The sequence below is a fragment of the Typopeltis vanoorti genome, chromosome 1, assembly GCF_054136105.1.
Source record: "Typopeltis vanoorti isolate ZY-2024b chromosome 1, IOZ_Tvanoo_1.0, whole genome shotgun sequence".
Classification (NCBI taxonomy): domain Eukaryota; kingdom Metazoa; phylum Arthropoda; class Arachnida; order Uropygi; family Thelyphonidae; genus Typopeltis; species Typopeltis vanoorti.
In genome coordinates this window covers 40,011,380-40,038,690 of record NC_143549.1, presented here as the reverse complement: position 1 = coordinate 40,038,690, position 27,311 = coordinate 40,011,380, and the positions used below count along the sequence as shown (strand labels likewise).

Here is a 27,311-nt window from a genome sequence, read left to right as displayed (position 1 = left end):
ACCATCTTCAGTAAAAATTGTGCCTAAGTAGCTGAAATGTTTTACTTGTTCCACAGGTTCTCCATTCACAACACAGTTGACATTTTCAATGATTCTGCCTATTTTCATTGTCTTTGTCTTTTTATTGCTGACCTTCATACCATATCTATTACAACAGCTATTCAATTTAGTCAGAGAATCTTGCAGACTTGTAGCGGATTTATTTAGAAGTATAACATCATCCGCATAAAGCAAAGAGCTGACATTAACATCTCCAATTTTGATATCAGGTTTAATACCACATTCCTTCATAATGTGATCCATATAGATAATGAATAACAGAGGGGATAATGTACATCCTTGTCTCACACCAGATTTAACATTAAACCATCTTCCTGTACTTCCTTCAATTCTAACTGCTGACTCACAACTCAAATAAAGACTAAGTATTGCTTGATATAATGCCCCATTGACACCATATAACTGCAGCGTATTGAATAGATTCTCTCTTGGCACCTTGTCATATGCCTTTTCCAAATCGACAAAACTTAAATACAGATCTTTGTTATATTCCCATGCTTTCTCGACTATTTGTCGTAAAGTGAAGATCTGATCCTGACAGCCTCTATTTGGCCTGAATCCAGCTTGTTCTTCACCAAGCTTTTCTTCCACAATTCTTCTCAACCGTTTCTCAAGTATACTTGCATAGATCTTGTCAGGAACACTCAGTAGGGAAATACCTCTGTAATTCTCACATTCAGTTTTATTTCCCTTTTTATATATGGGTACTATGAGAGCTCTACTCCAATCATCGGGAATTCGTCATTCTGTCCAGGCTTTCTGAACTATGCAGTGCAGCCACTGTAAGACTCTTATACCACCATACTTCAGCATTTCTGGTCGAATATCATCTACTCCTGCTGCCTTTCCACATTTCAAGCCTTTGATGGCTTTTTCTACTTCAAGTATAGATATGTATTCCTGACTGCATGCCTGGTGAGTGTTTTTTATCACTGTGCTGTCATCACTGCTTGTTTCATTTAGCAGTTTTTCAAAGTAATTACTCCATACTTCAAGGATATCTTTTTCTCCTGTTTTCATTTCACCTTTATCATCTCTAATTCCTTTTACAGCACTCTTTCCTCCATTCCTAAGCTTCTTCAACAACCTCCAGAATATTTTGCCACCTTCTTGATATTTATTTTCTATATTCTTGCCAAAGTCCTCCCATGACTTTTGTTTAGCTAGTTTTACACACTGTTTAGCTTTCTTACATTTGTCTCTGTATTCTGTAAGAGTAAAAGCTGACTTATTTGCCAGGAACTTTTGATATGCTTTCTTCTTTTCCTTCACTGCCTCTTTAACTTCCTGTGTCCACCAGGGAGTTCTGATTTTTTTATCTTTGCACACAACCTCGCCACATGCCTCTCTGGCAGAATCAATCAATGTTTCCTTCAGAGTTTGCCACTGAATCTCCAAGGTTTGATTCCTGTTCTCAAACTCTTTCATTTTCTTTTCAATAATATTTCTGTATTTTAGTCTACAGTTTACATCTGAGAGGCTCAACTTTTATTCGCTTTAAAACTTTCTTACATGTTATTCTTTTCAATATGAAATTCAATTTTATCCTGCTCAAGACTAAATAGTGATCACTTCCAATTTCAAATCCTCTGTACACTCTGGTGTCCTGCACCAGGGAGAAAACATCACTATCAACAATAACATAGTCAATGAGACTTTTCTTATTCCTAGCCTCTTCTCTCCATGTGAATTTGTGCACATTTTTATGTTGGAACATGGTGTTAGTAATAACCAGTCCATGTCCTGAGCAGAAATCCAACAGATATTTGCCATTATTATTAGCTTTGCTCTTTTCTCCAAATTTTCCCAAAATATTTTTGTATGTCTCACAATCATTTCCTACTCTACTATTTAGATCCCCAACAAGGACCAACTTTTCCTTTTTCATTGTGTCAGTTGCTTTTTCTAAAGCCTCAAAAAATTCCTCCACTTCTACCTTAGTAGAACCTTCTGTGGGACCATAGGCACAAATAAGTCTCATTGTCCAGTTCCCCATTCTCATATTTGCCCACATTACTCTACTTGAGACTGACTGCCATTCAAGAAGATTAGCCTCGTATTTTGTGTTGAATACTATGGCTACTCCTTCTTTTCCTTGATTGTTATTGCCTGAATATAACATTTTGTATTTATTGCTCAGAAAGATCTCACCAGTTTTGGTCTTTTTTGTTTCAGTCACCCCTATTATGTCGATCTGGTACTTATCTAATTCCTCAGCTAGCTCCATTTCTTTGCCATTCAGGCTTCTTACGTTGATAGTACCGATCTTTAACTCTGGTGATGTTGAGTTGGGGTTTGTTTTCAGATTTGTTCCAGTAGCTGACTTTTCGCTGTTTGCCCTGGTTCCCTGGCGAAAACAACGGGGGCCTTGTTTAACCGGGCGACGCCCCAGCCGGCATGAAATTTTGTCATGTTGTACCATCATTTTTTATTTTTTTAGCAATTCTTTACTAATTTCAATATGCTGAACATAAAAATTACAATAAAATCTGTCGATTAGCTCTTGTTAATCTCCTAAATGCAACATAGTGCATCATATTATATCAGCCAAGCATAGCCCTCCCCCAAGAACCCTTGGAGCACCCCTCACATAAGAAGAAGAACAGAACGATTTTGTTCAAGATCTGGAGCTGTCCTAGGCCAAAGCAGAGTTACTCTGATCAAGACTTCTACAATGAAATCTTCTGGAGGAAAATGTTCAAGTGACTTCGTCTCACCCTCATCATGAGCAGTTTGCACTCCTGAAAGGAAGATGACCTTGTGTTTTGCTACAGTGTAGATCACCTGATGAATGCCCTTTGAATCAACACTGATCCACATGAATGGTGACTATATTCTATCTGTTCCAGTTGGACCCGTCTACATGTAAGAAACCTATGACAACCTAAAACATCTGTTGGAATGTCTTCAATACAGCAAGTATATGGCTGGCATCTCTGTGGTGACTTGAAGGTAGTGTCTGTGTTGATAGGTCTGCAGTTGAGATATACAAGGCTTTACTGCTGTTTTTTGTGTGTGGATGAGACAGCTGAGCAGGTATATTGCTATGTAAAGAGAGCACATTCTCTGACTTTCAGAGATTTCCTTGCAGGAGCAACATCCAGAATTCACAGAAACACACAAAATTCTGCTACTGCCCCTACATATCAAATTCAGTCTCGTAAAAAACTTCTTAAAAGCCATGGACTGGATTGGATCAGCTTTCAAGTACCTGGCTGACAAATTCCCTCAACTCAGTGAAGTGAAAATTAGAGATGGAGTTTTTGTTGGTCCTCAGATCCGAGAACTCTTCATTGATGAATGCCCATTTCATCTTTTCATCTGATGTCAACAGACTTCCTTGGAAATGTCAAGGCAGAAAACTACAAGAAACTAGTTGAGGACTTGTTGTCTCTGTATCACAAAGTTGGCTGCAATATGTTCTTAAAAATACACTTGCTCCATTCCCAGTTGAATTTCTCCCCTGGCAACCACAGCATGGTTAGTGATGAGCAGTGAAAGTTTCCATCAGGAAATTGCAACGATGGAGAAAGGATACCAGGGAAAGTGGTCCACTTCCATGTCAGATGACTACTGTTGGACATTTACTAGAGATAATCCTGAGCAGCTATACAAGCAACAGGCAAATCAACGTCAGACGTAGAAGCGGACATTTACAGGTATATATGTGATAAGTATGTATTACTCTATTATATAAGAAACTATTGCAGATCTCTCACAAACTGTAGTCAATTTTGCATTTTCATTGTCATATTCATGTTCAGCACCTTGAAATCTATAAGAAATGACTAAATGAATCTGGGGCATGACTTTTGTAAAATTTTGTTGTCCAGTGTTATCATTAGTAGTAGAGATGACCACTAGATTAGCAGACCTCCAGAGATTCATTGTGAGAAATCTCTCTGTCATACCTACAGCTCACCATACCTTAAATGCTCATATTCCCTGCAGTTACCACACTCTCATACAATGTATTCAAATCATTCACCACTCCCTATGCAGAAAAACTGCTTCTCACTTCTTTGTTCACACCCTTAGGGATGACCTCTTGTTCTCCCAATCTCCCACCATTCTATGAAAAACCTCTTCTGCATTAATCTGAATAAAAATCTCTTACCAACTTATGTTTTTATCATATCCCCCTATCCTCTTCCTTCTATCCATTAGATATTGCAAATTGCATTTTCTCAACCTTTCTTCATATTCAACATTCCAGAGCTCAGAAATCACCTTAGTCTCTGAACTCTTTCCAACATACATCTCTTCATCCTTTTGAAAACCAGGTGACCAAATCAATGAACAGCAATCTACATGCTGCCTAATCAATACCTTACAACAATAGAACCAAAACCTCTTTACTTTTATAAGTTAGTGTCCTAGGCTTCTTTGTCAAAATCCATTATGCTGCCCTCAATTTTAGCAATGCAACCTAGATGCCCCCCCCCACACACAAATTTGACTAAACCTTATAAGGCAGAACACTGGAATAAGTTGATAACATTTATTTTAATTGGCAATACAACATTTCATCCTAATTTCACAGAATTTCTTCAGATGTAAATATACAAACTAGTAGACAAAACAGTAAGGACTAATAAAGGTGACAACTACTATGTAGTTACAGAAGAGACTGATGTTTTTAAAAATATTTCTAATTGTTCTGAATGTTCTGCTTGTTTATACAATCAAGTGAAAGTGTTTGACTGATGAAGTTAATAACAACATCCAACACTTTAATCACAACACTTGATGCACAGATTGTCTTATAATTTGAAGCTCGAGTCTTGTTATCTCCCTTATGAAGTGGGACAATATTACTTTTCTTCCACTCCTTTGGAAGTTGGCTGAATATCGTCACATAATTAAATAAGTATGCCAAGGCAGATGTCAACTCCATGACACATTCCCTCAACACATATATATCAAGTTTACCTAATTCCCATAAACCTCCTGCTCACTCACAATCAGTCTCTCCTTCATGTTAAAGCTATGTTGCGAGAAACTCATATTAGAGGATTAAAGGAATGAAACAGCACTAAGAAAGAATTAAAAATAAAATTTAATTCTTCTAGTATTTCATCTCAGTCACAGAGATATTATCAGGGAGTACAATATGAGACGTAACACACACACACACAAAGGCAAAATAAAACTAAGTAAAACACGTGGGTAAAAGACTAGAGTTCTAACAAGGTGGGAGCTTTCTATGGGCACCTGTTAGCAACCTAGTAAACTGGGATCTCAAAGCATTAGTGTTTTCCACATTTTGGGAAGTTTTGTGCAACCATAGTTATTCAAATTAGACTGATTTTTGAGAGCAGCTACAGATTCTAAAAGCAGTCTTTTAGAATCTAAATTCAACGTGATAGAGAATGGTGTTTTTTTTTTCCAATTGATTCTATGAGTCATAACCAAAACATGACCCATGAAGGCTTGATAGACCATGACTATGGTCAATTAACTATGGCTATGATCATTTTTAGATTCTATAGATTGACCATTTTTTCATGTTCTTTCATGTGGATGGTGGCTTGGCTGATCTTCCTATCTGCCCAGAATAATGCCAACAGGCAGGAACAGGGAACTATGTACATTGAGAACTTAGAGAGGAGTTGATCTCTAATGGAGCAGACGAAGGCAGCTAGTTTCAACTAGGGCTTGAAAGCAATGCAGAGGTTGTATTCTTTAGGATCTTCTTCCCACTTGTGATACCAATATTTTTGATAAAAAAGAAATTGTGACCTTCAATTAAGAAGTCCTAATGTAGAGAAGGAAGAAAGAACAGATTCCTGCAATACCTCAGAATCACTTGTAAAGCTAAATATTAAAGATTTGTCTACCATTACCATCTAATACTATAATGCTGATGAGATAAGAAATTCACTTTAACCACACTACTGGCCAAGACATCTATAGACGTCAAGGTTATCATAGATGCGAAGTGCACATTAAAATTGCAATACCATTGATATTACATTGAAATATATGATGGATATGAAGCATATGAGGATGCGTATTTGATCCATAATGGCTGGTAAGGTGGTTAAAAGACAAAAATTAACAAAGAAAATATTATATTTAAAAAATACATGGAATAAAAACCTTATCTATTTTGATAAGGTTTTTATTCCATTTATTTAGAAATGGAATAAAATTTATTCCATTTATTTATTAAAAAGTGACTATTTTGATAATTTTCTGGAAAAACTATAGCATATTTCATTCTTAATAAATAAATCATTCTAGTAAAGGCAAAACTTTTCATAATAGAAATAAGATTAACTTCATTTAAGCTTTTATTCTTTTTGGAACAAAATGTCCTATTAATTTCAAATTATAATATTGCACAATTTAATCAGTATAAACTGAAATATGAAATAAGTTTAGGTAAAAAAAAAAAAAAAAAAAGAAAGAAAGAATTAGATAACATACAAGAAGTAATTTCCATACTGATCAGCTCGAACCCCTACAGCTAAACCAACAACAATTGCAGGTGCACCTACAAAAAAAAAAAATCCAGTATAGTATATCAACGAGAAATATATTATTTTAATTTTCAGGCTTCATGCAGAAGTAAAAGGTTTATAATAACGCACCAACTACCAATTATCACAATTTTTTAATTCAGCATCACCAAAAATAGGCAAAACACTTCAAATTGTCATATGGTGATTTATTCTTATCTTAATATTAGGTAACCAGTGATGTGTATAAATTAATTGAAAGTTTATCAAAACAACCTTCATTCTGTGAATAGTTACACAAGAAAGTTAAACAAGAATTATGTGTAGAACTTTTTTCTTTGTTTATCTACCGTGTGTGTGTGTGTGTGTGTGTGTGTGTGTGTGTGTGTGTGTGTGTGTGTGTGTGTGTGTGTGTGTGTGTGTGTGTGTGTGTGCGTGCGTGTGTGAGTTTGTGTGAGTGCATTTTAATTTTTGTTAACAAAAGCTATCATGGTATTCGAATTTTTTAATAGCAAAGTGTGAGGAGTGAATCTTTAAGTGGAGAGTGATTTGTGAATGGAATGCATTCCCTGAGTGTGTTAAATGTTAATAAATTTGTGCTCATTCTTGATATTTCCAGAGCTTTTGATCATGTCTGTCATTGAGGCCTGCTAAACAAACTGCCATCCTTTGGTCTACTTGCCATCTGCATAGCTGGGTTCCTAGTTTGCCTCTCTGGTTGTTATGTATTGTGGTTGATGGTTCCCTCTCTTCAACTTCACCACCAATGAAAAAGTACCTCGAGGCTCTGTCCTCTCACCTACCCTCTTTCTGATATACACAAACAACCTATCAATCAGCACTAATTCTATTCACAGCTTTGCAGATGATAGTACTCTCCATTCATCCTACTCATTTAATAAATGATATAGTCATCAGACATCCCAATCATCAAGATTATTTGCAACCAGTGCCTTAAACACTAATCTCCATACCATCCTTCGGTCGGGTAAGGATAACCTAGTCGCCTTCACTACTGCCAAAATGCAGTTCTGCCTTTTCTCCTGCAAAAGGGATCTCAGTTCACATTCCTTACACTCCATAATACATAAATCACTAGACAAGATGATTCTCTCTCTGTGTGTGTCCTCTTCTGTTTAAGATCATCATCTTCTGTTTAAGATGCTATTTTACACCAAATAAGCTCTTAACTTTATACAAATCAGAAATATGCTCACCTTCAGAACATTGTTCAGATGTCTGGTGTGGTACACCTAAAACTTCGCTAATAATTCTTAATTCTGTTCAGAGGAGAGAAATTCAGCTCGCAGATAATCTCTCTCTCCCTCTCTCATAGATTCACTTCAACATCTATCTCACACATGCAATGTTTCAGCACTGTATCTATTCCATAGGTACTTCAACAAACATTGCTTCAGTGAACTGGCAATCATCATTCCTATGCTTTCTATTGTAGCTGTTGATAAATGAGCAGCAACTTCCCAGCATCCCTTTTATTGTGCAACTGCAAACACACTAAACCTGCTTTTCTTCTTCCTCTTTTATCCCATTTCCTTCTGTCCTCTGGAACATGCTACTGCAAGAAGTATTTCAAAACTACAACTCTTCAAGAAAAATGTCAGTAAACTGCTAATGAACCATAGGCATAGCACTGATGTGCTTAAGTATGGGATCAATATACAGATTAAAAAAAAATCATATTTAGGGTGCTCATAAAAACCAATTTATTGTTTCAGCATACTAAACATTTCACAGTAAGAAATGTCTGTCAAGCTAGTATACCTCACTGTTCTTCTGGTATAGATATGGATTGAAGAGAAAATGTTTGGAATCTCATTAGATTCCAAACATGGCCTCTTCAGAGGAAAACAAAATTATTATTATTATTATTTCCCCAAGACCCCATGGAGCCAAAGACTCATCTAGGAGGTGCTTTTATGATACACACACACACAGCTCATCATACCATGCCTTAAACACACTCAAATTCTCTGCAGACACCACACTCTCAGACAAGGGATTTCAATCATTCACAACTCTACATGCAAAAAACTTGCTTCTCACTCCCCTGCACACCCTCCTTATACAGCTTCCAGGGATAAACCCTGGTTCTCCCCTGATCTCCCACTGTTTTCTATAGAACCTCTCTAACACTGATCCCATAATAACCCCTTACTAACTTGTAGGTCTCTATCATATCTCTCCTCTTCCTCCTATCCACTAGACTTTGCAAATTGCATCTTCTCAACCTTTCCTCATATTCGACATTCCAGAGGTTAGAAACTACATTAGTCAGTCACCTCTGGACCCTTTCCAATATCTCTTCGTCCTTTTGAAAACCAGGTGACCAAATCTGTGCACTGTGGTCCACTATAACTCAAAGTTCTCTTATTTCCTCCACCTCCGACAATATATCCCCACCAAGCATAAATTCTAAATCTCATCTTTGTTTCACAAATTTTAAAACGTTACCAATGTACCTCTCAAGGAAACTTTAAAATTACTTGCTGACATCTTTCCTGAAGACATTATAAAACTGTTCGATTTCGTAATACATCCTGGATATTTCGAATGTCAAAATAAATTTTACAGCCAAGTAAACGGAAGAACGGCCATGGGAAGTCCTCTTTCTCCTGCTTTAGCCAACTTTTATTTAGAACATTTAGAAAAAGTTCTCTTCTCATCTATTTTCCCTCAACCATCCTTTTGGGTAAGATATATAGATGACATCTTTACTATTTGGCCACATAGCAAAAACTCTTTACCTTCTTTTTTAAACAGTATCAATTCCTTGCATCATCGTATAAAGTTTACTATGGAAATAGAAGAAAACAACCAGTTATCTTTTTTAGACGTTCTCCTCATCCGGTCACCTTCAAATATTCTTACATCTACAGTGTACAGGAAACCAACGTTCACAGGTCGTTATATTCTTAAAGAATCAGTCCATCATCCATGTCAAAAAACAGGAATTATAAAATGCCTCATCGGAAGAGCAAAAACTAATTGTTCTACTTTTGATTATCTACAGAAAGAACTTTTTACTATCCAACAACACATGAAACTCAATGGCTTTTCTGAAAAAAGTACTCAACATCTTCTCAATTCTTATAATCCTCCACAAAACAACAAAGTTTCAATATGTCGAGTGCCTATTCCTTATATCTCCGGTATTTCAGAACCTATCACAAGAATTTTAAAGAAATATGATTTAACAGCTACTTATTAACCTATTAACAAATTGTCTTGTCTTCTCATTTTCCTTCTCCTAAAGACAAATGCTCAACTTTATCTCTTCCTGGAGTTTATCAAATTCCATGCAACTGTGATCTATCCTATTTTGGACAGACTGTACATTCTCTTGAAAAAAAGAATCCACGAACATCAATCCTCCATTCTTCACAAGAAACCTGAAAAGTCTGGATTGGCTCAGCACGGGATTGAAACTGACCACAGCATCCTTTGGTCCAGTACTCGCTGTGGAACCTCCAGTTTTTCGTGCGCCACAGATCTGGTCGCTTTCGCCGAATGTCCTCCTTCTGACGCCTTAAAACCTGGGAGTAGAACTTGCTATTGACTGTCTGGGCCCTGAGGAGGAATTCTCGATGCACAATGCCACAAATGTCGAAAAAGACGATGAGCATGCACTTGGTCGAGCTGCGGACCTGCCTTGCCTTTTTCGGTCGTGGAGATGATGGGCTCTTCCACTGTGAAGACTGTTGCTTCATCTCAGGGTCGTACCCGTACACCCAAGTTTCATCACTGGTAATGATCCTCGAATTTCGCATTTTTTCAAATGTGAATTTCATGTTTGCTCTTTGTTCTAACTTGTTGTCCATGATGAAATCGCAAATGTGGTAACGCAGGTGGTCAGAATAGCATCAGTTGCACAGCTCTCGATGTACATAGGACAATGTCTTTTGGCACACTGACTTATGAAGGTAGGTGCTCCCTATGACTGTGCTTGCAGCCTTGTGCTACCATCTGTTGGCGTGTTACTTACCTAGTCTTGAAACCTTTTGATACCACCTCGTATCTTGGTATTTTTTACATATCTGAAAAACAAACCCTTACCTAGAGACCAGACATGAAATTTTTTGAGTGACTTCAGGCCTCCAATAAGTAGGTCAGTGGTCTCACACACCACGTGATTAAATTCATCTCTTCATTCATCTTATACGAACTTTTTCAGTTGAATGTTTAAAATCTCACATGGAGGTAGCAGTTGATTTTCTTAAAACTTGTTTTTCATCAAAATTACAGGCAAATCTGCCAGGTACATATGAATTTACAGATGCAAACTACAATTAGTGGGCATATATATATATATTATTATTATTATTATTATCTGAGATCTCCAGGGAGTCAAGACTCATGAAGGGAGCATATAAATCATCCAAACCATTCATGCTAGATGCACTCACTACCCCCTAAAGGCAAATTATTCCACTCACTCACTGCTCTCTGGGGAAAAAACCTACCTCTTACCCCTTTCTTGATTGTGAACAAACTTAACTTCCATGGATGCCGCCAATGTTCTCTTGCCACCTTCCAAATTTTATCAGTTGATATCCTATAATGCCCATTCAAAAGTTTATAGACCTAAGGCGGATAACAAAGATGGTTTCAGGACTGTACCATGTTAGTTATGAGGATCGGCTGAGGGAATGTGGACTGCAGAGTTTGGTGGATAGAAGAAGGAGAGGTGATATGATTGAGATTTTTAAACTGCTGAGAGGTGGTTACATGGTTGACACTGGGGAGTTCTTTCGCTTGGTCGAACAGCGGGAAGGAGTGATGACAAGAGGCCATCCCTGGAAGTTACGAAAGGAAACTGTTTGCAAGAGGGTGAGGAGTAGTTTCTTTGTATGGAGGGTAGCTGAACCATGGAATGTATTGCTCGATGGAGTGGTGAGAGTGAGAACAGTCAATGAGTTTAAGGAGTGATATGATAGACTTTGTGTTTCTCAGGGGGGACCTCCCCTCGATGAGTCTTAATATACTTTGTGTTTCTTAGGAAGGACCTCCCACAATGAGTCTTTTGACTCCATGGAGGCATGAATAATAATAATCCCTCTTTCTGCTGTAAACCAGAGTCAGCAATCCACATAACACTCACAATCTGTTCTCATAATCTAAATCCCATAATCTGGATATAATCTTTGTAACTCTTCTTTGCATCTTTTCCACAGCTTCTTTATCCCCTTGGAATCCAGGAGACCAAATCTGCACACAATCACCCAGGTGTGGTCTTATCAAAGCCTTACAAACAGGAAAAATGACTTCCTTATCCTTACATGTCAAGGTTCACTTCAACATTGCAATTATCCTCTGAGTTGTATTTGTAACTGTTGCTATGTGACCTTTGAACTTTAAATTCCTATCCACCAATATGCCAAGGTCAGTTGCCTCTTCAGTTTCTTGTAGCATAATCCCACTAATATAATATGCCACTGAAACTCTAATCATGTCAAAGTGCATAACTTTACACTTACACTTACTGACATTAAATTGACAGCCATTTTTGTTTGCCCCAAATTAACAGTCTATTCAAAATCATTTTGTAATTGATGAATATCAGAAGCATCCCTGATTTCCCCCTATCTTTGCATTTGGACATCTGATAATAGATCCTGCCTGATGTCATTAATGCATAGACTGAACAATAATGGCCCAAGGACTGAACCCTGAGGTACACCACTGGTCACCTTAAATCTGGCAGATTCACACCAAGATAGGGATACATTCAGATACCACCTCATTTAAGCACTTTTTCAAAGTTTTTTTCCATTTGGCAACATTATCATAATGTATCCATTTCCTTTATCCGACTTGGCCGTAACATTGTTATAAAATATGAGCAACTTTGATAAAACATGACCTTCATTTAGTTAAACCCATGCTGTTCCCTAGAGTATAGCATGTTTGTCTACCGTTTTCTGTAAGCGAGTTCTTACCACCTTCTTTAAAATCTTCCCCTACTTAATTGAACAATCTTATTATCTTCTAACACTCTAGTACCATCTGTGTTCAATAAAGTTATTCTTTCTTTTGCTTGTGGCATAACAATAAAATTCTTTTGGATTGCCTTTAGCTTGCATGGTGAATTGCTTTTCATACTTTGATTTAGCTTTCCTCAAAATACTTGTTAGTTTTCTGGCCTGAGCTTTATATATTTCATAACTCCTCTCACTTTTATTATTCTCATGATATTCTTTCCACATCATCTTCTTCCTTTGGATCTCTTGCTTAATAAGGTTACACATCCATTTCACTCCCAACCTATCTATTCTTCAAACACTAGGGATACATTCAGATATCACCTCATTTAAGCACTTTTTCAAAGATTTTTTCCATTCAGTAACTGAAACCATGGGACCAAAGATAGTATACTCCTAAATTGATCATAATTTCCAGCTTTGTAGTTCAGCATGTAATCTGTTTTAATTGGAGCATCAATACAATTAGATACTTCCTAAGAAAGTAAAATATGATCACTGTCACCAATTGGTGGTTAAATAACCATAATCTTGACAGAGACCCTCCCCTTCTGATGCTATGAGGAAATCCAACACTCTTTGACCTTGAGTTCCTTCTTTCATATACTGCTTGAGAAAGTTGTCTTGTAACAATTCAATAAATTCCTCTTCTTTCTTATCATGAGATTTCTCTTCTACCCAATCAATGTTTGGAAAATTCAAGCCACCCATAATGATCATTTGTTTGGTACCTATAAGGATAAACTGGCAATTTGGAAATTTGGTATAGTAACTTCATTCATTATAAGAATTAGCTAATCAGAAGAACAATATCTTCTGATTAAAAATTTAGAGAAAATGAGTATTAAAATAGCACAGTAGAAGATGAATATGCCATCTCCTGATTACGAGCAAGTGATAATGCAGTAGGAGTCTTTGTGGATTTGTGAAAAAAAGTACTTTCTTTATCAAAGAAACTGGCTATGCAGTACAAGGAGGTATGATGGTGTACTGTAAGCATGTATGCAGAATAATACATCAAAGCAGAAAGGTGTATAATGTTATACTATTTAAAATGACTATTCATCTGCCATTATCCTATCTTCTAAATAAAGTTTTTTCTTTTCTTGTTTTTTTTCCTCATCCTGCCTTGGGCATGGATGTTTGCAATTGACTGTGAAAATAGTGGTGGTGGTGTAGATAATGATGGTAGTTGCGGTTTATTGTAGTTGGTGGACTGAGTGGTGGAGACAGAGAGTTGTAGAGTAGGTGCCATTCCTCGATGAGTCTTGGACTCCATGTAGGTGTCACGTAATAATAATAATAATAATAATAAAACTACATTTATTCCTTTTATAGAATTAGAAATGCACAGGTCAGAGCTTCTGACCTTTGTCTAATTCACACTTTCTCGTAATGTACCACCAATTAAACTATATTCTATATTTGTTTAAAACAATCAAAAATGACCTGGTTAAACAAGAGCTCTCACTATTTTCATCAAGAAACTATAAATAGTGAAAAGTCAGCTACTTGAACTAATTCAAACTCAGAAGAATTAATGACAGGAAATGCCAGTGTTAAAAGCATTTAACCTAGATTGCACACAAATGAAGTAGATGAATATAAGATACTTCTAAACAGAAAACATTATATTCAATTAAGAGTAATCAGGAAAAGAAATAAAGATAGCTGATTTGTCATTTTAATTTTTAAACCTTATAATAAGGTTTTCTCTTCGTCTTTTCATCATAAATTTGTTTATAGCAAGCAAACGCATCATTTACTTTCGTTTCTACTAATAAGTAGTGGTGACAAGTAGTGATAAGCAGTGATGACAAGAGGCCATCCCTGGAAGTTACGAAAGGAAACTGTGAGCAAGAGGGTAAGGAGTGGTTTCTTTGTGTGGAGGGTGGTTGAGCCGTGGAATGCATTGCCTGATGGAGTGGTGGGAGCGAGAACGGTCAGTGACTTTAAAGAGTGGTATGATAAACTTTGTGTTTCTCAGGGGGGGACCTCCCCTCGATGAGTCTTGACAGACTTTATGTCTTAGGAAGGACCTCCCTCGATGAGTCTTTTGACTCCTTGGAGGCCTGAATAATAATAATAATAATAAAAAGTAGCGTTTAACATTGGTCCATGTTTTCAGCCATTTTGAGGACATTGCTAACTTCAGAGAACATTTCTGCAAGACCCTTCACTGTGAACTGTTTAACTACCTCTTCTTGTTTCTCTTTTCCCAAAGAGGGGAAAACAAGAAAAGGAAGACTTTTCTTGATTTTCCTCTTCTGCAACAGGTTGTTTCTCTAGTTCAACCAATTCAGGGAAAATTTGATGAGTTGAATTATATCATCATCATTCACTTCGAGATTCAGACTCATACATTATATGTCACTTTGTCCCTATCCACAATAATATTTTTAATATCATGAAAATATTGAATATTTTCCATAATTGCATGAAAGTCTGATCATTTCCTTGAGTAGCAGAAATGGCTTGTGAAAAAGTTCTCCATAGATAATAAGCCTTAAACACTGCAAGAGAGAGATCCCTGATCCACTGGTTGGATCAATGAAGTAGTGTTTGGAGGGAGAAGCATGACCTTGAACTTCATGAAGATCACCGCTATAAGACGTATAAGATGGATGACCTGGAACATTATCTAGAATTAATAAAATTTTAAATTCTACATTTTCTTTCACATAACAGTGGATTAAGGCATCCTCAAACAATTTTGGAGTCATCCACGACTTCCTATTGCTCTGATAATGACCTGGCAAAATATGCTTCCTAATGTTTTTGAAGGCTCGTGAATTCTCACTGTGCCATTTCACAAATAGTTTCCATTTATATCCAGCCACATTACCCCTAACAGAATTGTAATACAGGCTTTAAGAGCTTTGAAACCAGGCACAGATTTTAGCTTTTTGTGAATCAATGTCTGCTTGGGAATTTTTCTTTAAAAGTTATCCCAATCTATAAAAAAGGAAATAAAGACAATTGCAATAATTATAGGGGAATTAGCCTGCTGAATACAGGATATAAAATATATGCAGGAATATTAAAAGAGAAACTAAGCAGCATTGTAAAAAACAAATTACTAGAAGAACAAAATGGTTTCTGAAAAGGCCGATCCTGCATAGATCCAATTTTTACTTTAAAATTATTAATAGAAAAGAGAAGAGAATTTCAAAAAGAAACACATGTGGCCTTTATTGATTATGAAAAAGCCTTTGACAAAATTAGTAGACAAAAATTGTTTAAAATATTAACTGATTTAAACATACCAAACCAACTTTTACAATCTATTCAAGAAATATATACAGGAAATAAAATAGCATTTAAATTAGAACACACCTCAGAATGGAAAGATATATCAAGAAGAGTACGACAAGGATGTACCCTCTCACCTCTGCTTTTCAATATATATATAAATGAAAGATTAACAATCTGGAAACAATCATAACCCATTTGGTATACAAATGACCCCGCAAATGAAGATAGATACACTACTATTTGCAGATGATCAAATAGTATTAGCTACATCAGAAGATGACTTACAAAGATCATTAAAATCATTAAATGATATCTCAAAGCAATATAATATGACAATATCCAAAGAAAAAGCAAAAATAATGGCATTCAAAGGAGAAAACCCAATAAGAAATAAAATAGTGATAGATAATAAAATACTACAACAAGTAAACACTTTCAGATACTTGGGATGTGATCTATCATACGAAGAAGAAAAAGACATAGACACTAAAATATCAAACTTTGTCAAAGTAAATGGTATAATAAATAATATATTTAAGTCATCCCTGGTACAAAAACACACTAGAAACAGACTATATAATGTCTTGTCAAAACCAACTCTACTATACGGAAGCGAAACATGGACCATGAAAAGGAAAGATGAAAAACGAATTCAAACAGCAGAAATGAAGTTCCTCAGAAAAACAGCTGGATATACCAAGTGGGACCACAAAAAAAATGAAGAAATCTTACAATCCCTGAAAATAAAACCAATTAATTACTACATAAGACAGTATAAACAAAAATGGATAGAACATTTAAATCGAATGGACAACAGCAGACTACCAAAAATATTATACAGATACAAAATAAGTGGAAAAAGAAGAATCGGAAAACCAAGAAAGAGATGGCATGAGACCAGAACAGGCCACATGGCCTAAATTCCATGTTAGGAAGAAGAAGAAGAAGAAGAAAAAAAAGGAAGAAGGTCTCATCGATATTAAATATTTGCTGTGGCAAATAATTCCTCTGTAATAATTTTATCCAATTTCTCTACAAACTCTTTGGCAGGCTTCTCATCAGCACTTTCAGATTCACCATACATTTTCACATTATCTAGTGCAAAACTCTGCTTGAATCTCATGAATGAACCAGAGGAAGCATTGAATTCGAAGTCACAATCGGGCCCTACTTTCTTCTTCTGCATGCTGAAGAGACTTAGTGCCTTAGTGGTTATGGTCATAGTATTAAGGGGGTATGCGTTTTTGGTTCAGGTCCTCTATCCATGATGGAAGTAGCTTTTCCATATTTTGCAACTTTGTTTCAAAATTAACTGCTTGCCTCTTTTTCTGTGATTCTTCACTAAGTTTTTTGATTGTGTGTGTGTGTGTAGGGGCCATGTTTCACAAAATATCCCAAAATATTTAATGATAAATACACAAATAACCCATTTCTCAAAGAGAAAATCAATAGAGAACTGATGAAGACACGTTCCAACTGCCGAGAGAGGTTGCCACTGAAAGTGCTGTAGTCAATGTACATGCTTTACCTTACACTCGTTTGTGTCTTGTTCAAAAGTATAGCCGAAAATGTTATTTATTCACATATGGGATCATGGATGTATCTTCGAAAGGACATAAGTCGAGGGATGACTGTATATAACTGTATGCATAATTATTAAAGATATTTGTGACATAACTGTAAAACAACAACAACAACAAAAAAAACTGCACAATAACCATAGTAATAACTTTAATGAAAGTACAGATATTTTGTACTGAAAATAACAGTTTATCATCAGTGAGCGAACACAACGAGCAAATCAAAAAACAGGAATGTAAGATATATACAACAATGAGTTTATCAATTCAAAATGGTTGCCACGTGATAGAAATTAATATTAATAAATACTGCACCATGTATGCATTCCGACAGTTAGATATGTGACAGGGGAGAGTTCCAGGAGTGGATTTATGTAGCAAATATAGAAAATGGGAAGAACTTTGTGATTTATAGATTAATATAACAGACCTTGGCAGTGTTACATCAGAAATGGGAGAATACTGACCAAGAGATAAGAATAGAGTGATCGAGGGCAAGTATAATGAGCAGAATGTAAATGAAAAAAAAAAAAGTAGGGAGTATAGTAAGTTTGAATCTTTATAAAGATTTTGAAGATGGTGTTAATTGGCAGGATGAATTTAAACAAGAGTAGATAACTTGCAGAGAGAGAGAGAGAGAAGCGCGCTGAAAGAGAAAATGAAAGGTCTCGGGAATGAGTTGAGAAGCATGAAAGAAGAGATTATGCAAATTGAATAGAAGAATGCAAAGTAAATCACATTAGAAATAAGATAGGGTTATGGGAATGATAGAAGAAGAGAGAATAGGAGAACTAGTAAAAGAGAGAAAATGAGAAAAATGTGAGAGAGTGCTGGAATCAGGCATGGAGAGATGCCAGGACAACAGATAAGTGGGGGAACAAAGAAAGTGTCAGAGAAGAGAAACAGAGTGATAAGAAGTGTTATGTATGGAGATCCATGGTGTGCAAGATAGAATGCCTGAGGGCTGTTTGCCTGGAGAAATGATAGAAAGTGTGGCATTGGTAATTAAGTGAGGTGAAAGGATGATGAGATAATTGTGATGGTAAGCACAAATGACTTGAGAGGCAGTGTGAAAGAAGACACACAGACACACACACACACACACACACACACACACACACACACACACACACACACACACACACACACACACACACACAATGTGTGTGTGTGTGTGTGTGTGTGTGTGTGTGTTGGCCAGAGGTATGACAATGCAGAGCTGCAGAGAGCATCAATAATGATTAGTATAATAGCCAGAATGTGCAAAAGAGAGGCTTGGAATATGTGGATGCTTGGAGGGCATTTGAGAACAGAAAGAAACTGTGTGAGAGATGGCTTGCATTTGAATGACAAAGGATATATGCATCTGGAGAGAATGCTGTTCTTTGAACAAGTCAATGCAGGAAAACTAGTATTATCAGGGTGGATGGTAGCAGGGGTGGTCTCTTGTGGGAACAGGTGCATGGAAGAAGGGGGAATATATCGGATAATGCTGAATCCAGTGGAGTCAAGAGGGGGCAGGTATAGAAACAGCGACATTTTCATGCTTGATACTAATGCTAGAAGTATCCAGAATAAAGGAGATGAATTGGTGGTGCTGATAGCATCAGAATGTCTGAAGATTGTTGGGAACTCTGTGACGTGGTTGACAGAAGATGATATATTAACATGAATAGAAGCAGCAGGGTACAGCATTTTTCGATAGAATAGGAAGAAAATGCAGTGGCGGAATACTGTTTATGATAAATGAAGACTTATGTCCCCCTCAGAGATGATGATTTAGAGGGCAATGACACCAATGGTTTTGAAAGTGTATGGTGTGAGATAGAAGTGGGCAGGACAGGATATTTATTGGGGTGTTGCTACAAGCCAGGTTGCACAGAAGGTGCAGGAGATGTTTAGGCAGTTAAGCTTGGCAAGTACAAGAAGAATGATTGTTATGGGAGATTTTAACTACAGCAGTATAAATTGGAAAGAGGCAACTGCATGGGAATGGAATTTCTAGAATTCTTGAGGGCTAAATGTCTTAGGCAACATGTAGTAGAAGGAACATGAGGTTCAATAGTTATAGACTTGATCATAACATCAGAAGAACTGATTATAACTGAGATGGCATCTCTTTCCCCCAGTTGGGGAGAGTGACCATGTGGTTTTGATTTGGAAGATGAATAGATATGTAGCAGTATAAGAGAAAGGAATGTAATTCTAAGGTAGGTGATTATAATGGTCTTAGATATCAACTTGCTACAGTTCTATGGAGTGGAATTGGAAAGGCAAGATATCATTAGTGCTGGGAACTTGTGAAGGAATATTTATTAGCAGTAGTGGTAGCAAGCTGTATACCACCAGTGAAGAAGAGAACACAATTTGGTGTAAAGCAGATGACAAACAATATCAAATAGTGACTGCAGTTAAAAAAGAGGTTATGGAAGAGATATAAGGAGAGCAGATGCTTGAAGGGAGTGGAGAACAGATGTATGAAGAATATAAGACTCAGGTCAGGAGAGTGATTAGTATGGTAAGGAAGGCAAAACTGGAATATGAGAACAGATTGGCCCTGAGATCCAAATAAATCACAAAGATTATTTTAGCTGTGTGGTCCAGTAGGAGAAGAAATGATTGTGGGAGAATGGCATTGTTGGATAAAAATGAGAAGAGACTTTGTCCATCCAGTTCACAAACTTAATGCATTTCTTATCTTACCAAAAGACAAATATCCTCCTCTATCTTATCCCAGAGTTTATAGAATCCACTGCTCTTGTGGTATGTTATTATGACAAACTGGTTGATCTGCACTAATTCATCTAGATGAACATCAGGAATAATACATTTCTCTTAATGAACCCAATAAATACAGTTTAGCAAACCATACTTTATCTACAAAACACAAAATTCAGTGGAACAAAACCAGAGTGTTACACAAAAGTTATTTTCTTCTAGAAAGACTACAAAGAAAGCTGTGAAGCACACATTCACAATCCAAATTTGAACAAAAACAATTGCTAAAACTTTCTCGATTTTGGTAATTTATAATAACTAATACTCACCATTCATGTGTTCCATAATTTTAATCGAATTGTCTATAATTTAAAAATAATTAATTAATTGTAATTTATTAATGCAAATGGAGCTATTCTCCCGCAGCCAATATTGCACATAATATCACGTGCTTTCAATTAAATTGTTATTTTTTGAGTTTTTCTATAACTGTATTCAGGGTGGCTCATGCATAAGCACTGTGGAACTGCAGCATCCCCAATTTTTCTCGATATATAAATATATTTATTAATTTATTTATATTTGCTTGTAATATTTAAATTTATCATCAACAACCCTATACAATTCTCTTATTTTGTATAAAAATAATAATAAAAATCCATCTTGTAGCACTTAGGAGGGTGAAGGATGCTAGCAGCACTGTGTTTACCACAGTGTCATATTACTATGCGTGTAAGCATATGCACATCATAGTAAGATGCAAGCAATTAGCATAATGCGGCATTGTCCGTCACGCAGTTCCACTATTGTTTATATGCAGTTTGCGGCAGTAGTAGAGTGTTCCAGGAATGGATTTTATTTTTTTATAATTTTGAATTATACCAAACTGTATATCGATAAATTTTATCGATAATAAACAATATTTTTTCATGTTTAATTTTTTTTTTAATTTTTGCCATAATTTTGATATTTTATCCAAACACGTATGCACTGTACTTACAGTGTGTATGTATATTTCGAAAGTTGCAGCACCCCCACGATTTCAAGCTACGAGCCACCACTACTATATTGACAATGGTTATGAAACTTAGCCAAAAGTTTATAATAAAAATATTAAACATAAGTGTTTCTGGTGTTAATATTTTATAATGAATGGGAATAGAGTGACTGATGCAAAGGATATAGTGGAGTTGTTCAATGAACACTTTATTGGAGCATTTCATCTTAGAGAAGTAGTTTTTAATATTAGAGGGATAGGGCAGGTTCGAGGAGAGTATGTTTCAAATGCTGAGTACTCTTGATGTAAATAAAGCAGTGGGACTACATAGAATTTCACCACTGGTTTGAGAGAATGTGCCAAAGAACTGACAGCTCCCATGACCTAGCTTTTCAAAGAAAGTCTGGCCAAGGGAAGAGTACCCAAGGAGTGGAAGATATGTTAGCTATTGCATAAAGGTGGTAGAAGACTGGAAGTGTCCAACTATAGACCAGGTTGTATTTAATCAGTAGCTGTTAAGATCTTGGAGAAATTAGTGAGGATCATTTACAGCATTGGGCAGATGAGGGTAATGTTATCTATGAGAGTCAACATGGATTTGTTAAGGGATGTTCTTGCTTTAGTAATATGATGGCCATTTATCATAAAGTGACAAGAGTGGTTGATGAGGGAAAGGTATATTCTGCCATTTCTTTGGATTTCACAAAAGCATTTGACAGGATACCACATTTATTTAAGTTGATATTTAATTTGCAACAAATGGGTTTAGATGTCAGGTTAGAGAACTGGATTTAGCATTGGCTGATAGGTAGCAGAGAGTTGTGCAAGACTCAGTATCGGGACCTGTATTGTTTACCCTTATATCAGTGACACTGTGAATGGATTACAGGGGAATATTCAGTTGTTAGCAGATCATGTGAAGCCGAGAAGGGTTATCAGTAATAGTGCAGATGTGAAAGCCCTGCAAGAGGATTTGAATAAAGGAAATTTGAATAGTAAGGAAAACAAAAGTAGAGTATGAGCAGAAATTGGCAAATCAGGCTAAGAAAAACCATAGCGAGTTTTTTTAGATATGTGGCAAGTAGAAGGAAGAATGATCATGGAAAGATGAAGTTAAGAGATGAAAGTGGTAGAAAGGTAACTGCTGCAGAAGACATTATTGAGGTATTCAGTGATCAATTTAGAAGTGTGTTTCATCCTGATCAGGGTGGAATCGTGAGGAACTTAAGTGTTAAATGTAGAGGAAATAGGAGAGGATAGTTTAATTGTGAGTGAGCAGAAGGTATTTGAAGAAATAAATAACCTTTGATGTTAATAAGTCAATAGGATTTGATGACATATTACCATGCATCTTAAGGGAATGTTCCAGGGAAATGGCAGTAGCAATGGCATGCCTGTTCAATAACAGTTTTGCAACAGCATAAGATCCAAGGGAGTGGAAGGAGGGTAAAATTGTTCCCTACAGCTTATCTACAGAGATAAGGCTGTAGTTTCAAATTATTGACCAGTCTGTATATATCTAGAGTTGTGGTGAAGGTCCTGGAGAGATTGGCGAGAAGTAGGATACAGAAATGGGTTGATAACAGCAGTATTCTCTGTGGTTATCAGCATGGGTTTGTTAAGGAGAGATCATGTTTCACTAACTTACTTATGTACTATAACAAGGTGACAAATACCTTGGACAGAGGAGATGCATATACAGTAGTGTACTCGGATTTTGCAAAGGCTTTTGATAGCCTGCCGCATGACAAGCTCTTAAATAAGCTGAAACAGATGGGACTAGATAACAGACTTCTGTGTTGGATCAGTGACTGGCTGTCAGATAGGTATCATAAAGTTGTATATGGGGGGGGGCAGTATCTTGAAAGAGAAAGGTCAATAGTGGTGTGCCACAGGGGTCAGTTTTGGGGCCACTGTTATTCAATTTGTATGTTAATGAATATTGGGTTGGGTTTAACTAGTGATATCCAGCTGTTTGCAGATGATGCAAAACTGGGGAAAGCAATGCACGGTCAGGCTGATGTTAATGCCTTAGAAGAGGACTTGAATAGATTGCATAAATGGGCAGGTAAGTGGAACTATCAGTTCAATGTTGCCAAGTTGTGAAGATATCACATCGAATAATGGAGTGGAGAACCCTGACATGCAGAAATAGAGAGGTTATGATTCCATTGTATAACGCCTTGATCAGGTCTCATATGGATTATTGTGCACAGATTTGATCGCCAGGTTTTCATGGTAATGAGGATATGTTGGAAACGGTACAGAGCAGATTCACAAAGGTAGTCAGTGGCCTTTGGAATGTGGAGTATGAGGACAGATTGAGAGAATATAAGTTGCAGAGGAGGAAGGGGGGGGGATATGTGATTGAGACATATAAGCTGGTCAGGGATTGTTATCAGGTAGACATGAAAGAGATTTTGCATAGAATTGGAGAGGGGAGTAGAACAAGAGGCCATTGCTGGAAACTGTATAAGTAGGGTGTGAGAAAAGGATCGAGAAGCAGGTTCTTTGCATGGAGGGTGGCTGGTGAGTGGAATGCATTGCCTGATTGCGTTGTGGATGTAGACACATTGTTGTCAATGTGTCCACATCCACAATAGTGAGTACCTCCCACGATGAGTCTCTGACTCCATGGAGGTCAAATGTTGATAATAATAATAATAATAATAATAATTAATATTAATACACATCATGAAAAATAATTGTATATTTTCAAGAAAGACTAATGACAAATTACTAATCAATTTATTTACCATATCCAATTGAATAATAAAATCTCATCTGTCCATGATTAATATCTCTCATTTCTGTCAACATGCGATAAAGATGAATTGCTTCCAGAAACATCCAAGAGAACACACATAAGAATACATAATGTAACATGATTGCTATTACTTTACAAGGAAACTGAAAAGAAGACAATATAAAAATAATCATCTGTTATACAAATCCACAATCTGAATTCAGACTACTTATTTATTTATGCACATAATTTTCATTTTTATTAACTATGTGGAAGCATAGCAACATTATTTCATTATTAGTGAATAGTGATAATATCAAAATTCAAAAGGATTTCAATTTTATCAGATCAAAGAGATTAAGTGAAATGAAGTGATAAAAATTTAAGCAGATATCCATTTCAGCTGAATAATCATGAATACCTGACAACACCATAATATCTACATGTAGTGATAATAAATGAGACATACATATGAAATGCAGTTGTACTAATCTTACAACTGTGAAGTATATACAGTATATCCTTTTTAAGAATATTGAGAGAATTCCCCCCCCCCAAGCCCATTCTTGCAACTAATATGTATGTATACATGGAATACATAGCATTTTCCTAAAATGAATGTCCAATTTTCCAAAGAGAAAGTACCATTTTTTGCTTTTCTTTTTTAAGTTAATTTTTTCTAGTTTTATTAGTATGCTATGTCCTTGTAATAAAAATTTCTATGTCAGTTTCTGGTGAATTTCATGTTACAAGAAGATCATCAAACACATCAAATTGTGTTTTGATGTGTTTTGTTCATCAAAACAATAAATTATCATTTTGATATGGTAAAAAAAAATGTATATAGTAGAGATTTCTTAAGGAAGAAATCTGCACCTCATCGACTCTATTGCAGATATGATGCTGATGATCACACATATATACAAGCTAATAAAAATGGGTATGTATCATAGATTAGTCTGATGGATAGGCAACAAGTTATCTGAACAACATCAAAATACCATTAAGCTATGTGTATGTGGAGGGAAGGTGGAGTCAGTGCTAAGAAAAAGGAAGTTAACCAACAGTGTGTTGCAGGCTTCTGTCTCTGCACTTCATGTTATAAATATTTCATGTGATTGGTGAAAGTTAGAAAGAATTATAAGGATGAGATTGATGTAAAGATCCTTCAGGTAGATGTTAGACTTCTGATGCTTTAGGTGAGATATGAATTTCATTTCCTGGTGTAAGGCCATTACAACCCTGCCTATTGGAGACCTGAAATGGCTTGGAAAGAAGTTCCATGTTCAATCTCTCTGGAATATGTAAAAATAAATGAAAATACAAAAAAGTTATAAAATTTATTAAAAACCTTAGCCCACTCAAAGTACTAATGTACTATAGGCTTAGAACTTTTTGTGAGTGAGAATCACGTTAAAAAAAAAAAAAAAAAAGATGAATGAAAAAGATACCGCCATTTTATTATTATTATCATCACCATTAAGGGTATCTCCATTACATCTGATAAAGCACTCCCAACCACTTCTAGCAAATCCATTCCAGTTACTCACCACTCTCCAAGAAAAAAAAACTAATCCCCCATAATTTGTAAGTGTGCATGCACAAAATTTTTGTTTTCTATCCCTACTTGTATTGAAAAAATTCATCTGCAATTTTAGAAAGCCTGAATAGTAACTTATAAGTTTCTGTTATGTCCCTTCTTTTCTATCTACCAACTAAACTTTGCAATCTGTACAATCTTCCCTCATAAGAGGTATTCAACAGACCTGTCACTACTTTGGACCCTCACTTCTGGATCTTTTCCAAAACTTCCTCATTTCCAAGAAATCTCAGTGGCTAAAGCTGTCACAGAAGACAAAATGTAGGCATATCAAAGCCTTAAAAAGAGGCATTATAACCTCCTATATTTACTTTGATATGTTATTCACATCCAAATAATCATCAACATCACTTTTGAGATGGTGTTCAGGTTCTGGCTAATTTCTCTCTTATTCGATATAAATTTATTCACTCCGCTTCTCACCATACCAACTTTGCTTATTCTGTTGCCTATCTCCAAATTTAATTTGCTATCTTCACTAAAAGCTGCCTAAATAGCTGAAATATTTTACTTGTTTTATAGCTTCTCCATTGAGAATGCAGTTGAAATTTTCTATATTCCTATCTTTTTTTCATAGTTTATTATTATTATTTTATTCACATAATTGATACACAGTCAAAACAAGATATCATATGAACAAAAATTTGACTGGTGATACAGAACATTTCAGATTCTACCCATAAATCTAAGAATAGTCCGTCAGGTAGCATCGTAAAATATGGACTGTTCTAAGTAATGCTGTTTTTTGTAGGTCGTATGGAGTCACTTTGTTGTTTAATTGCTGTAAATAGTTGGATAGCTTTTTTTGAAGTTGCACCAAGTGCACCGATAACAATTGGGATGATTTTGATGTGTTTAAGACACAGCTGACCAACTTTGATTGCCAGATCTCGATATTTAGTAATTTTTTCCAGTTCTTTGTTGTTAATGTTGTTATCACTGTGTACTGTGATATCGATAATCCAAACCCGTCGATGTTCGATAATTGTGATGTCAAGTCTATTGTGTTCCAAATGCTGATCAGTTTGTATTCGAAAGTCCCAAAGAATTTTTGTTGTTTCGTTTTCCAATACTGTCTCTATTTTATGCTGCCACTAGTTAGCAGTAGTAGGAAAACCATATTTTTTGCATACATGCCAATGAATTATTTTGGCCACTTGATCATGGCGGTATTTATAGTCAGTTTGAGCTATTTTCCTGCAGGCACTGATTAGATGTTCTACAGGCTCATCTTTCTGATTGCATAATCTGCATTTGCTGTTATTATTGATGTTCAACATTTTTGCTTTCATCACATTAGTTTGTAATGCCTGTTCTGTTTCTTTTTTAATGTATCCGTATTGTAGCCATTGTCATGTCTTGTTCATGTCAATTTTGTCCTCAGTATCTGGAAGAAATTGGCCATACAAGGATTTATTTTTCCAGCACACATATCAGTTATTTTGTTATCACTTTTTATAATCGCTTTTGTTTCCTGTTGCTTTTGGAAGGCCCTCTTTTGTAATTGCTTGAAGCATTGGCTCATAGCTATTGTCAATGTAACTTCTTAAACTAATTTCTTCTTCTTCCAGTCTGTCTCACTTGCAGCAGACCCTGTCCACCTATTCTCCTCGGTAGGTACAACTGGTCAACATCACTTCATGGATGTAATGCATGATGCATAGTCATTAGTTTTCTAGTTTTGAGGTGTCCAGTTTGTCCAGGTCTTCTTTTGTCCAATCTATTATGCCAGCTGTGTATCGGATAACTGGAATCGAATAGCCCAAGAATTCATTGCTCTAATTGTGTTTAATCCATTTAGTTTTGTTTTCAGAATATTTCTAACTCTTTTCATGTATTCTGATGCTGCCTGTTGTTTAACTTTCAACTGGAGAATATCATTGTCTTCTAAT

The 27,311-nt window shown here is 36.0% G+C and overlaps 1 protein-coding gene across 1 annotated transcript in view; it reads right to left on the bottom strand.

The window, feature by feature from the left end:
• The window catches only part of stan (Protocadherin-like wing polarity protein stan), a 777,611-nt gene that overhangs the window by 35,344 nt on the left and 714,956 nt on the right, over nucleotides 1-27,311 (bottom strand). Inside the window, exons 27-28 of the mRNA XM_090397383.1 lie at nucleotides 23,830-23,983; nucleotides 6,493-6,559 (exon numbers count right to left, since the gene is read on the bottom strand). Of these exons, the coding sequence (XP_090253509.1) occupies nucleotides 6,493-6,559; nucleotides 23,830-23,983 (221 nt within the window). The remainder of the gene's footprint in view (nucleotides 1-6,492; nucleotides 6,560-23,829; nucleotides 23,984-27,311) is intronic.